Genomic DNA, 12,143 nt, shown 5'->3' with positions numbered 1-12,143 from the left:
TTGCTCATTGAATCTTCAATGAGGTCGAATGTGGATTTTTGTATGTTGGGCATATACATGAGGATATCGATCAGGTTTTTAGCACAGTCTCAAGAGAGCTTAAATGCAAGGATGTGGAGACAATAGATGACTTGGTAAGAAGATGTGGCAGGCAAGTTGGTGGTCGTAAGGAAAGTACAGTATGTGAGAGGATCAAAAGAATGTATGATTGGAAGAGCTTCATTCTACCTTTCATACAAACGGGTGGTGATGCATTGACAGGTCATACCAATCCACACTACTTTCGTTTTTTTTTAATAGATAAAAAACCCGTAATGCAATGGCAACATTATTCTCATGATACAAAATGGGAACCTGAAGAACCTTACAGTCTCTTAACTTCAATTCCCAGCAAGGAAAGGTATCCAACATGGGCTCCTATACAAGAATTCAATGAGAGGTCTAACTGTGAAATAGAAGGATTAAAAGCATTTATTACATACAAAGAGGAAATGCTCCGGAGATATCCTGATTCGAAGCCTACTTGGAGAGAACACACTACCACTGTAATTAACAAGACACAAAATTTAATAAAGGACCTTGAGAGAATGCGAGGCTCAAAGGATGTCAAAGAAGAATGCAATATGTTTTGGCCAAATGTTCATAACGATTTGACCCCAACTCCAGTCTTTGAAAATGAATTTGTATCATTACTCCCACGTCCATATTGTGGACCGAAGAAGAGAGAGTTTATGCCACAAGTAGATATAGAGGTCGATTGTTTTGTTGTGGTTCGGCCATCGGATAATGAATATGAGAATGTGAAGTTTTGGGTTGCAAAAGTAGTTGATGTGCAAAGAGATGACCAAGGGAGAGCTACAACATTTACGACGGTATGGTATGAGCCAAAGGGCAAGAAGGAGAATATGGATAACAACACATTGTATACTAATTGTATAATGAAGGAGTGGGTCCCAAATGATGAAGCGGTCTCTTAAGTTTCGACGGAGACAATCATAGTGTCTTGGCATTCAAGGGCAAAGAAATCAAAGAAGCTCTACCTCCCTTCCCTTATCTCTTTGGCTCTCTTTGCCCCCCCTTCTATCCCATCTCTTCACCTCCCCTCCTGCATCGCATCCCATTTGCATTTAAGGGGCTACTCTAGTTTCTACATATGTAGGAGGGACCCTAACAACTTGCAAGAGGTCATTTAAGTATGGACAAGCGGATGGAAAAGGCCAAGAGGGAACGTTATAAAAGAGGAGGATGACAATGGTGATGAGGGAAGCAAGGAAGGAAAGCACGAGTGAAGCTTCATGGTGTTAAGAGGTGATTGGGCTATTTAATCACAACCATTTCACTTTCCTACGCACACAACCAAAGTTTCCCTTACTTTCCTCCTACATAGTCACACGACCAAAGTCTCTCTCACTTATAAAACCACACGTCTTTCTCCTCGCCATGGCTTCTGAAGATGTCCAACTCCTTTCTGTCTCGGCGAGCCCCTACGCAATGCGTGCCATCCTCGCGCTCTCCGCCAAAAAGGTCCCCTTCACCACCCTCACCGAGGACCTCTCCAACAAAAGCCCCCTCCTCCTCCAATCCAACCCTGTCTACAAGAAAGTCCCCGTCCTCCTCCACCTTGGTAAACCCGTCTGCGAGTCCTCCATCATCGTCCAGTACGTCGACGAAGCTTTCCCCTCCCCCGATGGCAAGAACCTCCTCCCTTCGGATCCCTACGATCGCGCCGTCGCTCGCTTCTGGGCTGACTTCGTGGACAAGAAGGTGCGTGCGTTGCCTTACTGCCTGTCATTTTTTCCTCGTTTTTGCTAGAACCAAACCTCTTAACAGCCTACTCTCGCCAGTTTGAGGAAGTAAGCGGTCTGTGGGCTGTAATGAATGCCTCATTTGTGGCATTCTATTGCAAGAAAATGCAGGCCGGCAGATAAGTGTTCTTCAAGCGTATGATAGTAAAAATTGTACTTGCGAGCAGATGAAAGGGACGAATCTCGTCCATTAAAATTAAAGATTGAGGTGAAGGATTTGTAACTAGGATCCTGCATCTCACATGCTGGCTTCTTTTGCTCGCCTGTGTTGCACAGCTTAATGAAGCTTTATTTCGGCTCTTCAAACCAACGGAAGAGGAGCGGAAGGCGGCTCTTCAAGACTCCAAGGACTGCCTGAGTTTATTGGAAGAAGCCTTAGGTACTGTTGCAAAGGAGCCCCCTTATTTCGGGGGTGCCACGGTGGGCTACGTCGATATAATCTTGGGTCCTTTTGTGGCGTGGCAATATACTTTGGAAACTTTGGGGAACTGCAGTCTTGAGCTGGAGGCGTATCCACGTTTGTGTGGGTGGAAGAAAGCATTCGAGGAATCAGCATTAGGAGAGACTTTGGAAGCACCAGAGAAGGTGTGTGAATTTTTCAAGGCAGTGAGGGACGCAAGAGCACAAGCCCAGGTGTAACTCGGCTTGAAAAGCCAAAAGCTCTTTGGCAATAGTGACAATAAGGCAGAGGCTTTCTTTTTATCTAACGAGTAGCTTGACCCGTCTCTGTTGGGTTAGAGACCGGCTTTGTTGGGTCTCATGGTGGATATCTTCAATTTCAAGAATAAATTTTAATGAAAATTTCCAGGTGCATCTTGATTAATTCTTAGCATCTCTCTCTCTCTCTCTCTCTCTCACCATGTGTGTGTGTGCACGTGGTCAAGTGTATGTATGCTCTTGTAAGTGTATGTATGTAGGCCTATATGTCGACACATTTACATATGTGCGTTTGCCTAGTGGACACACATGCACATGTGTTAATTCTCTACGCATGCTTGAGTGTGTGTGTCTCTCCACGCATGTACTATTACTCCTCTCTCATCATGTGAGAGAGAGAGAGAGAGAGAGAGAGAGGTGTGAGTGAGAAAGTGGAGGTGTGTGCATGATGAGAAAGGAGTAATTGTACATGTGTGGAGAGACACACATAGTCAAGCATGCGTAGAGAATTGACACGTGCATGTGTGTCCACTAGGCAAACGCACACATGTAAATGTGTCGACACATAGGCCTACATACATACGCTTATAAGAGCATACATACACTTCATGCATGCATGCATGCATACATACATACATACATACATGTTAATATTCATATGCCAATCTTGTGTTTTTCCATGTGTTAAGCTCGGGTTTTATCCAGCACTTCTATCGCATCATTGCCCTTTGGACTATTTTTGGCCACGTTAGAGTACCGTTTCATAGTTTGGCTCTCGTGCGCAATCAGTTTGTTGTCTCTTTTTTTCTAATTCAGTTGTTGCATTCTTGGGTAGCGCATAGATTTTTTCTAGCGTTCTGGGCCTCTGCTCACGCAGCTAGCATTTATTGTGCCATGTATGTGTATATATTCATATTTATATAGTTATATTGATATATATATATATATATATGTAAATAAATAAATACATACATACGTACATACTAATGTTAATATTTATATATCTATCTGCCAATCTTGTGTTTTTCCATGTGTCAAGCTTGGGTTTTGTTCCACGCTTCTGCCACATCATTATTCTTTGGACTGTTTTTGGCCACGTCAGAGTGCCATTTCATAGTCTCGCTCTCATGCACGGTCAATTTGTTGTCTCATATTTATATGTCAATCTTGTGTTTTTCCATGTGTCAAGGTCGGGTTTTGTCCTACAATTCTTCGGAGTCATTGTTCTTTGGACTGTTTCTGGCCATGTTAGAGTGCCATTTCGTAGTCTGGCTCTCGTGCACAGTCAGTTTGCTGTCTCTTTTTTGCTAGCTCAATTGTTGCATTCTCGGGTAACATGTAGATTTCTTTTTGCCATTTTGTGCCTCTAATGTCGCAGTAATGGCTAGCATTCATCGTGCTTTACATATTCATATTTATATAGTTATATTTATATCTATATGTATATAAATAAATGAATATTTATTTATTTAAGTACACACACACACATACCAATCTTGTGTTTTTCCATGTGTTAAGCCCTAGTTTTGTCTCATACTTTTGCCATGTCATTGTCCTTTGGAGTGTTTCTGGCCACATCTAAGTGCCATTTCACAATTTGGCTCATGTGCAATAAGTCTGTTGTCTCTTTTTTGCTAGCGTATCTACTGCACTCTTACGTAGCCTATAGATTTCTTTCTGCCATCCTCTGTCTCTGCCTATACAATAATGGCTAGCATTCATTGTGCCATGGTAATGGCTAGCATTCATCATGTTAGTTTGGCTAGTCTACCTGTCTACTATTTGTGGCAGTTTGTTCCGTAGTCTCGTATGCTCCAAGCTCAAGTCCTTCGAGTGCTAATTGGTGCTCCTATGGTGCTACTAGTTGTCTCAGGTCTATATTCTTGACTTGATTTGTCCTGCCCCACTCTAGCTTCTCTTATCTAGTCTCCACTCCACCTTCCAGCATCACATGGCCCCTCTCCACTACACCCTGCAGCTCCAAGTGGCATGCCCAATAGCTCCTCTCCACTCCACCTTTCAACAGCACCTGGCATGCCCAACATTTTCCCCTCGAAACTCTTCCTTAAGGAAGTAGTTAGATTAGATATAGAGATATGCATGCAGTTCAAGCTTATGTGTATGCTAAATGGATGTGTATCTTTATGTGCTTTATTATACACTATAACACCAACATCAATTTACTTGTTTGTGGTCATATGCAACCAAAGAAGTTAAATCCTTGTTCAAGCAACTCTTCCAAGGCCAAAATTATTTACCTCCCATTTGTGAGCCTGTGCTTATTGTGGCCACTCTAGAGCATCAACCAAACGTTAAATAACTAAAACTATGACATCTCTACCATGCTCCTAAAAACTAATCAATAACCACCCCGCACATGTCCCCTTCTAAAAAACCAAAAACACTACACCCAAAAAAAATTCCCTTGATATTGGAAGCTTATTGTGTGTGCCCAAGTTATGGATGTGCACAACAATAAGTATTTTCTTAATGCCTTTGAGATAGGTCTTAAATAGCTCAAACAATTTTTGAAGAACTGTGTACTTTCAACATACGGATAGCCTTTTGTTTGTTAGAAATAGGATAGCTTAGTCAATTTTTGAGAAAGCTTGTACCTTCAACATAGCCCTTAGGAACAACCTCTTGTTTGCCAGAAATAGCCTACGAAGGCCTACAAAATTCATGCTGAACAAAAGAAATTCAAAGAATGATAAAGCCTCATCATGATTGCCTAGGAGGCCACTTGAAAATTACTTTTTGTGTCTATTCATGTTTTATGGCAAAATTGAACACAATGTAATTTTTATTGGAAGGGGATCCAAGGACAAACATCAGGTTGAACAATGGATTCCATCAGATACACCTTCATTGTATAATAGTTAAAATTGAACTGTACCACTCTTATGAGAGAAAATTAGAAGAATGATGAAGCCAAATCATAAATGGAAGCCACTTGAGATACTTTTGCATTCATTGATATTTAAATAGAACATTTAATCATATTAACACAACTTTTTTGGAAGGCGGTCCAAGAGCCTCTTGAAATACTTTACATCTATTAACGTTTTAATGGAAAAATTAAACATACATAGCTCTCTTTGGAAGGAAGCCAAAGATAGCCATCAAGTTGAACAATGGATTGTGATGATGGGGAGAGTCAAGAGATGAAGGTTCTGGCGAGCATATTGGGATGCGCAAAGATCATGGGAATAAAAATTTGGCAATGGAACTCTCAGCCGTATCTACAGACTCCATGCTACAACCATATCCACAGACTCGCTGCTTCAACCATATCCTTCTCCATAACTCCCTCAAACTACTACACAGCCTGGGGATAAATCTAGGGGTCTCCTATTTGTCTTATGCAGAGCCTTGAATAGTGTAGGACCTGCCCTTCCGACGGCCAGAAAAGGTGTGTGTGCCTATGAACAAAAAACTATAAACAATTGGGAAATGAACCCACAACATGCCTTCAACCATTCATGAGCTCTATCACCAAGATACACATTCACTTATGCACATATGTTCCGTAATCATATACATATGTTTATATACAGTTTTCACAGTCAGCCAGCACCGAAAAACACCTTCAGCAACATCAGGTCCTACCATATCTGCTATAAACAATCCAAACCCCCCTAAATCTATCTTCATCCTACTACACAACCATATCCATAGCTTACTGTGCTCCTCCCGATGCCATCTTCTATTGCATGCATGCTCTCTCCATCCAGGTTGTTTCGCCATTCTCAAACACTGCTCCATCGTTTGCTTTTGAGCGTCCTCTCTCTCTCTCTCTCTCCCTCTCTCCCCTCCCTTCAACTTTTTTTCCCCGTGGCCCCTACGCACATACTTGTATACGGACACTTGTAATAGAAGTCAGTTGGTCCCATGGATTGAGACAGATGGGAGGAGATGCCTGAAGATGAGGAATTCCTTGGTTGTGTTGAGTCAAAAGGCACATAAATTGGCCTTGATACTGAAGGCGAACCTCATGCATCATGGCTATTTGCTATCAAGCCAAAGAAGTGCTGCTAAGGTGCTCTAGCTAGTTGCAAGGCGTAGCTGACATGATACCAATGATTGATCACAAAATAGAACTTTTGTGAAGAAGGTAGCAACGGTCCGTAGTCGCCATCATGTCTACTTCTCTTGCTATTTCTTCTTTAAGATGGCAGCCTCCAACACCAGCTCCTTGAGATTCATATATTTGAAAGCTTTTGCGAGCTCTGGCTATGGCGGGGACTTGTTGCTTCATGGCTATGGTGCATATCCCTCCAACGTCTTTGCAACAACACTTCCTTTCTCCATCTCCATCACCGCATCTTCTCTTGTAAGCTCTTCCTTTTCCCAAGAGCAACATCCAGTAGCTCATCTACAGGGGTATGCCAGTGGTCATTCAAGCAGTGGGCATATTGGGTAGTGAATCCCAACTGGGGAGACACGTTTAGAGATTTGAAATGCAGATGAAGTTTAGAGAAGCTGCGCACAAATGCCCAAAGAGAAAGTGCACAGCTCGCCTGCTACTGCTCTAGAATCTGACTGAGGGGTTGAAGTGTGTCTGTGCTAAGCTCCATCGAGTTCCTCCTTTCGCTACTGCTTTGTGAGTTCTCAGGCAGGTGCTGCCTTCTCATCTTTCAACTTTTTTTGCATATCCTAGATACTCCCTGGAACTGCCTCGCTCAGCTCATAGTGCACACACTACTCTTTCTCTCAATTAGTCTTAGACACCTCCTTAGTCTGGGCATCAGGTGGCAGAGGGTGATAGGAGGAGTTAGGGAGTGAAGGGAGGAGTCAGGAACGACATCACATCTAGGAGGAGTCAGGGACTACAATGGGTAGTGCTCAAGCTATACAAGTAAGCTTGGAGTTTTGGAGGGAAATGAGGTGAGTAGGAGAGGCAACCAGTTCAAAAACCTTCCCCCCTTCCACTCCTAGGGCCCTCCCATCACGACACGTTCGCACTTGAAGCTCTCTCCATACATGGACACGTGGTAGTCTTGCCTTTTCCACCTTCCTTATATATAATAAGATGTCTCTCCCCTTCATTTTTCTCTCAACTTCGGCTTTTGTCTTCTAGTTTAATTCAACTCGAACCCCCTTTGCACATACACTTGTTTTTCCCATTTTGGGTATTCTCCTTCCCACTTAGCATCCTGAAATTTAGGCCTTCATACTAAAAGTGTTCAGGTTGCTTACCATATTTGTGAATGGTATTTGTCATTTGAAGCCTTTGAAAAGGTGACACTTCTAGGGTGCCCACTAGCAATCAATGCTTTCATTAAAATTGCGAGACACAATCATGGCATAGTTGGAGTTTATACCTCCCACTCCTATGGCTACTCTTCTACCTGTAGAACCTAGAGTAAAACTATACCAACCCACTCAATCACAAACAATCCGAAAACTTTTGAATGAGGAAGATCGATCCCATAAGTGAGATACTTACACATAGTCATCATATATCTTTGCACTACAAATATTTTACCTACTAACATCAATATATTAAACATTTATTCAGCCTTCAAAACTTTCTTGACATTCATGAGAACAACAAGCCAATTCATTTTTCAAAGTAATAAAAGTAGCATTAAACTTTGGAAATTAAAAATAAGCATGATCATTCTAATAAACCAAATTAACTTATCAAATGTTTTTGGAGCAAGAAAGCAACCTTCCTATTAGCCATCCTTCCGTACTACTCACTCTTCCTATGCATCGAAAACACAAGTTCATGACTTAATGCTAGTCAAATAGTCCTAATTTGTAATCGCTATAATAGCAACATACTTTGTCTTGACAACAAACTTTAGTACATGGCCAGATTAAGCATAAAAAATACTAGATAAATTTTCTTTCCACAATTTGGCATTTTGACTTTCAATCAAAAGATAAAAGCATTTCATATTTTTGCAAGTATGGAAACATGTACACCTAACCAACTGAAATAAACAAGAGGTATACCTAAGCAATCTTGATTTTAGATAGGAATATCTCCTTGGCTTAAGTTTACAATTCAAAGGAGAAGCACATAAACCATTGTGGTGTTTCGATCATGAGCCCAATTACGATAGACCTACATCTCATTCCAAAGAGTAGTAGCTCAGTAGTAGCCTTCAAACCTCCCTCTCCCTATGGCACTATCATTGATTCTCTTTAGATTACGTAGATAGTGTGATCTTGGCATATTTGAAATTGGACAACAATCTTGCAGGGGTTCCTTTTGGCTCCTAAGGGATAGCATGTTGTTCATAGGCTACTAGACCATGAACTACACTCTAGGACTCAAACATTGTCTCTGGTTTTCTACCTACTCTCATGTGCAATACTTTCCAACAATAATTCCCTCAAAGATTTTCCAAATGACACTTTATGATTGTGATTGAATCTTTGAATATGAACTAGCCCTTAAATTGGAAATTGGTTGAATGGATGCATTGCTCTCTTCTAAAACATTCAATAAAAAAAAAAAAGCAATGCAAGAGAGCAACATCACCTGAAATTTCACCTTCATACTAGTGACACAAATGGTCTTCCTTAGTTCAATGTTCAATTAGCGACTCATCACTTAGAACTACACCTTATCTTCTTCATTATTAATGGTTAATTCCTAGTGGCAATCATTAAATTAAATACTGAAAGACCCTTGATCCTCATCACCTCCCACCGATCTCTAAGCATCATCCCCTTCCATAAAATTTGCTGGTTCATATCTCTTCATAGAGCTTATAACCAACCTAGAACCTCCACCCTTGGATATATTAAATCATCAACATTACATCTCCATGGCATGGATGATTAACACATGGATTGGTTCACCTACCCCCATTTCACGCTTCATTAAACCAAGGAATATTATTTTCAAGTGAGTTTCATATTTCATCCTTCATAATCGGCCATGCAGATCTTAGATTGGAATGATTCAAAATGCCAATTTGATTATCTTAACAAGCTCCAATAGACTGCCATCTCTAAATAGCCTAAAGCATGCTACAACATAACATCATTGTGTGGCTAGTCATCATAAAGCATAGTAAATATGACTCATTATGGTGAGTTCGGACCCCTTTAGCAAAAATCTTCACTTTGACAGTAGATCTATGCGCGTGCATAGCAAGTAAGTGAGATAAGTGAACCTTTGCAAGTGAGTGATTGAAATCCAATTTTTATGGCAAAATGCATAATGCAAATAAGACATAAAAAGTGAGGAGAAACCCATTAAAGTTATACCCTTATGGTAGAATGCAACTGTGAATTGATCCATAGGGCAAGTGAGTGAATGATAAACATAAACCCTAGTTAGATAGAGCAATCAATTAGAAAACATTTACACCACTTGATGTAGAACCATCCATATCATCTTCAAATTCCATGGAAGCTTCGTATACCTACTTTGTCGATTGGACCACCATATCTATGGAATGGAGGTGTGAGTTGGAAGGACCACTAGGTATACTATATGTGGAAACATATGTCCTCATGGCCTAATAAGGCATGAAAGTCCTTGGATTCTCCACAATGGAAGTACATGAGTTGGAGGGACCACAATGTCTATTGATTATGGTAATTGGAGAATATGGGAGTGTATAATTTATGAAAGATGTCCCTTGGCACGAAGATAGGAATCAAAGGGCAGAAGGACCATGAATTGAGCACTTACCACATACTGCTAGTGGGAGTTGTGGGGAGAGGAGGCTAGTTCCTAATGACGTGTTTTTTTGCGGATGTGCATCACTATGGGAAAAACATTGCATAATGCGTGATCGACCATGCAAAGCATATCCAATGGTGACAGTACTCTGCACACACCTCAACCTAGTTGAAATGGACTTGCGTGCAATATGGAGCCCCCATCCGATAAGTACTTGTTTGAATAACACACCTAGGACCATGTTTTTTTAATGGTTGTGCATGACACTAAGGCAAAAACGGTGTTTTATGCTTGATCGACAATGCAAAGCATATTCGATGGGCACAATACTTTGCATACACCTTCAACTAGGTGGAATTGAATTACATGCAAAGTGGCATTCCCATCGCATAAGTACTTGATCCGATAACACACCTAGCAGCGTGTTTTTTTACAGATGTGGATGACACTAAGGAAAAAATGGTATTTAATGCTCGATCGACCATGTAAAGCATATCCGAAGGGCACAATACTTTTCCTACGCCTTAACCTAGAAGGTATTGAAATGTTCTCAAAGAGGCTCACCCATCCGATAGGTACTTGGGCAGATAACAAACCTAAGGGCGTGTTCTTTTACGGATGTACGTATCACTACCAGAAAAAAGTTGTATAATGCGTGATCGATGATGCAAAGCATATCCGATGGTGACAATACTTTGCACGCACCTCAGCCTAGTTGAAATGGACATGCGTACAAGGTGGAGCCCCCATCCGATAAGTACTTGTTTGAATAACACACCTAAGACTATGTTTCTTTATGGTTATGCATGACACTAAGGCAAAAACGGTGTTTTATCCTTGATCCACAATGCAAAGCATATCCGATGGGCACAATATTTTGCACAGACCTTCAACTAGGTGGAATTAACTTACATGCAAAGTGGCATTCCCATCACATAAGTACTTGATCAGAAAACACACCTAGCAACGTGTTTTTTTACGGATGTGCATGACACTAAGGCAAAAATGGTATTTAATGCTCGATCGACCATGCAAAGCATATCCGATGAGCACAATACTTTTCCTATGCCTTAAACTAGGTGATATTGAAATGTTCTCAAAAAGGCACACCCATCCGATAAGTACTTGGTCAGATAACATACTTAAGGGCGTGTTTTCTTGCGGATGTGCATATCACTACCAGAAAAATGTTGTATAATGCATAATCAGCCATGCAGAGCATATCCGATGGTGACAATACTTTGCATGCATCTCAACGTAGTTAAAACAGACTTGCGTGCAAGGTGGAGCCCCCATCTGATAAGTACTTGTTTGAATAACACACCTAGGACCGTGTTTTCTTATGGTTGTGGATGACACTAAGGCAAAAACAATGTTTTATGCGTGATCGACAATGCACAGCATATCCGATGGGCACAATACTTTGCACACACATTCAACTAGGTGGAATTGACGTACATGCAAAAAGGCATTTCCATCGCATAAGTACTTGATCGGATAACACACCTAGCAGCGTGTTTTTTTACGGATGTGCATGACACTAAGGAAAAAATGGTATTCAATGCTTGATCAACCATGCAAAGGATATCACTACACCTAGGACCATGTTTTTTTATGGTTGTGCATGACACTAAGGCAAAAACGGAGTTTTATGCTTGATTGAGAATGCAAAGCATATCCGATGGGCACAATACTTTGCACACACCTTCAACTAGGTGCAATTGACTTACATACAAAGTGGCATTCCCATCGCATGAGTACTTGATCAGATAACACACCTAGCAGGGTGTTTTTTTATAAATGTGCATGATACTAAGGCAAAAATGGTATTTAATGCTTGATCAACCATGCAAAGTATATCCGATGGGAACAATACTTTTCCTACCCCTTGACCTAGGTGGTATTGAAATGTTCTCAAAGAGGCACACCCATCCGATAAGTACTTAGTCAGATAACATACCTAAGGGCATGTTTTTGCGGATGTGCATATCACTACCAGAAAAAAGTTGTATAATGCGTGATCGACCATG

General features: G+C 41.0%; 1 protein-coding gene across 1 annotated transcript; it reads left to right on the top strand.

Annotated features, from left to right (window-relative positions):
• Nucleotides 1–1,357: 1,357 nt before the first annotated feature.
• LOC147900997 (putative glutathione S-transferase) lies at nt 1,358–2,507 on the top strand. The gene is made up of 2 exons (XM_087375626.1): nt 1,358–1,764; nt 2,082–2,507. Exons 1-2 carry the CDS (start codon nt 1,441–1,443, stop codon nt 2,442–2,444), a joined length of 687 nt encoding a protein of 228 aa, XP_087231752.1. The 5' UTR covers nt 1,358–1,440; the 3' UTR covers nt 2,445–2,507.
• The last annotated feature ends 9,636 nt before the right edge of the window (nt 2,508–12,143 follow it).

This window comes from Dipteris shenzhenensis, chromosome 6 (assembly GCF_047967505.1).
Source record: "Dipteris shenzhenensis isolate YYH24624 ecotype China chromosome 6, Dip_SZ_1.0, whole genome shotgun sequence".
Lineage (NCBI taxonomy): Eukaryota > Viridiplantae > Streptophyta > Polypodiopsida > Gleicheniales > Dipteridaceae > Dipteris > Dipteris shenzhenensis.
Note: the sequence above shows the minus strand (reverse complement) of the source record. Positions and strands in the feature narration are given on the sequence as shown.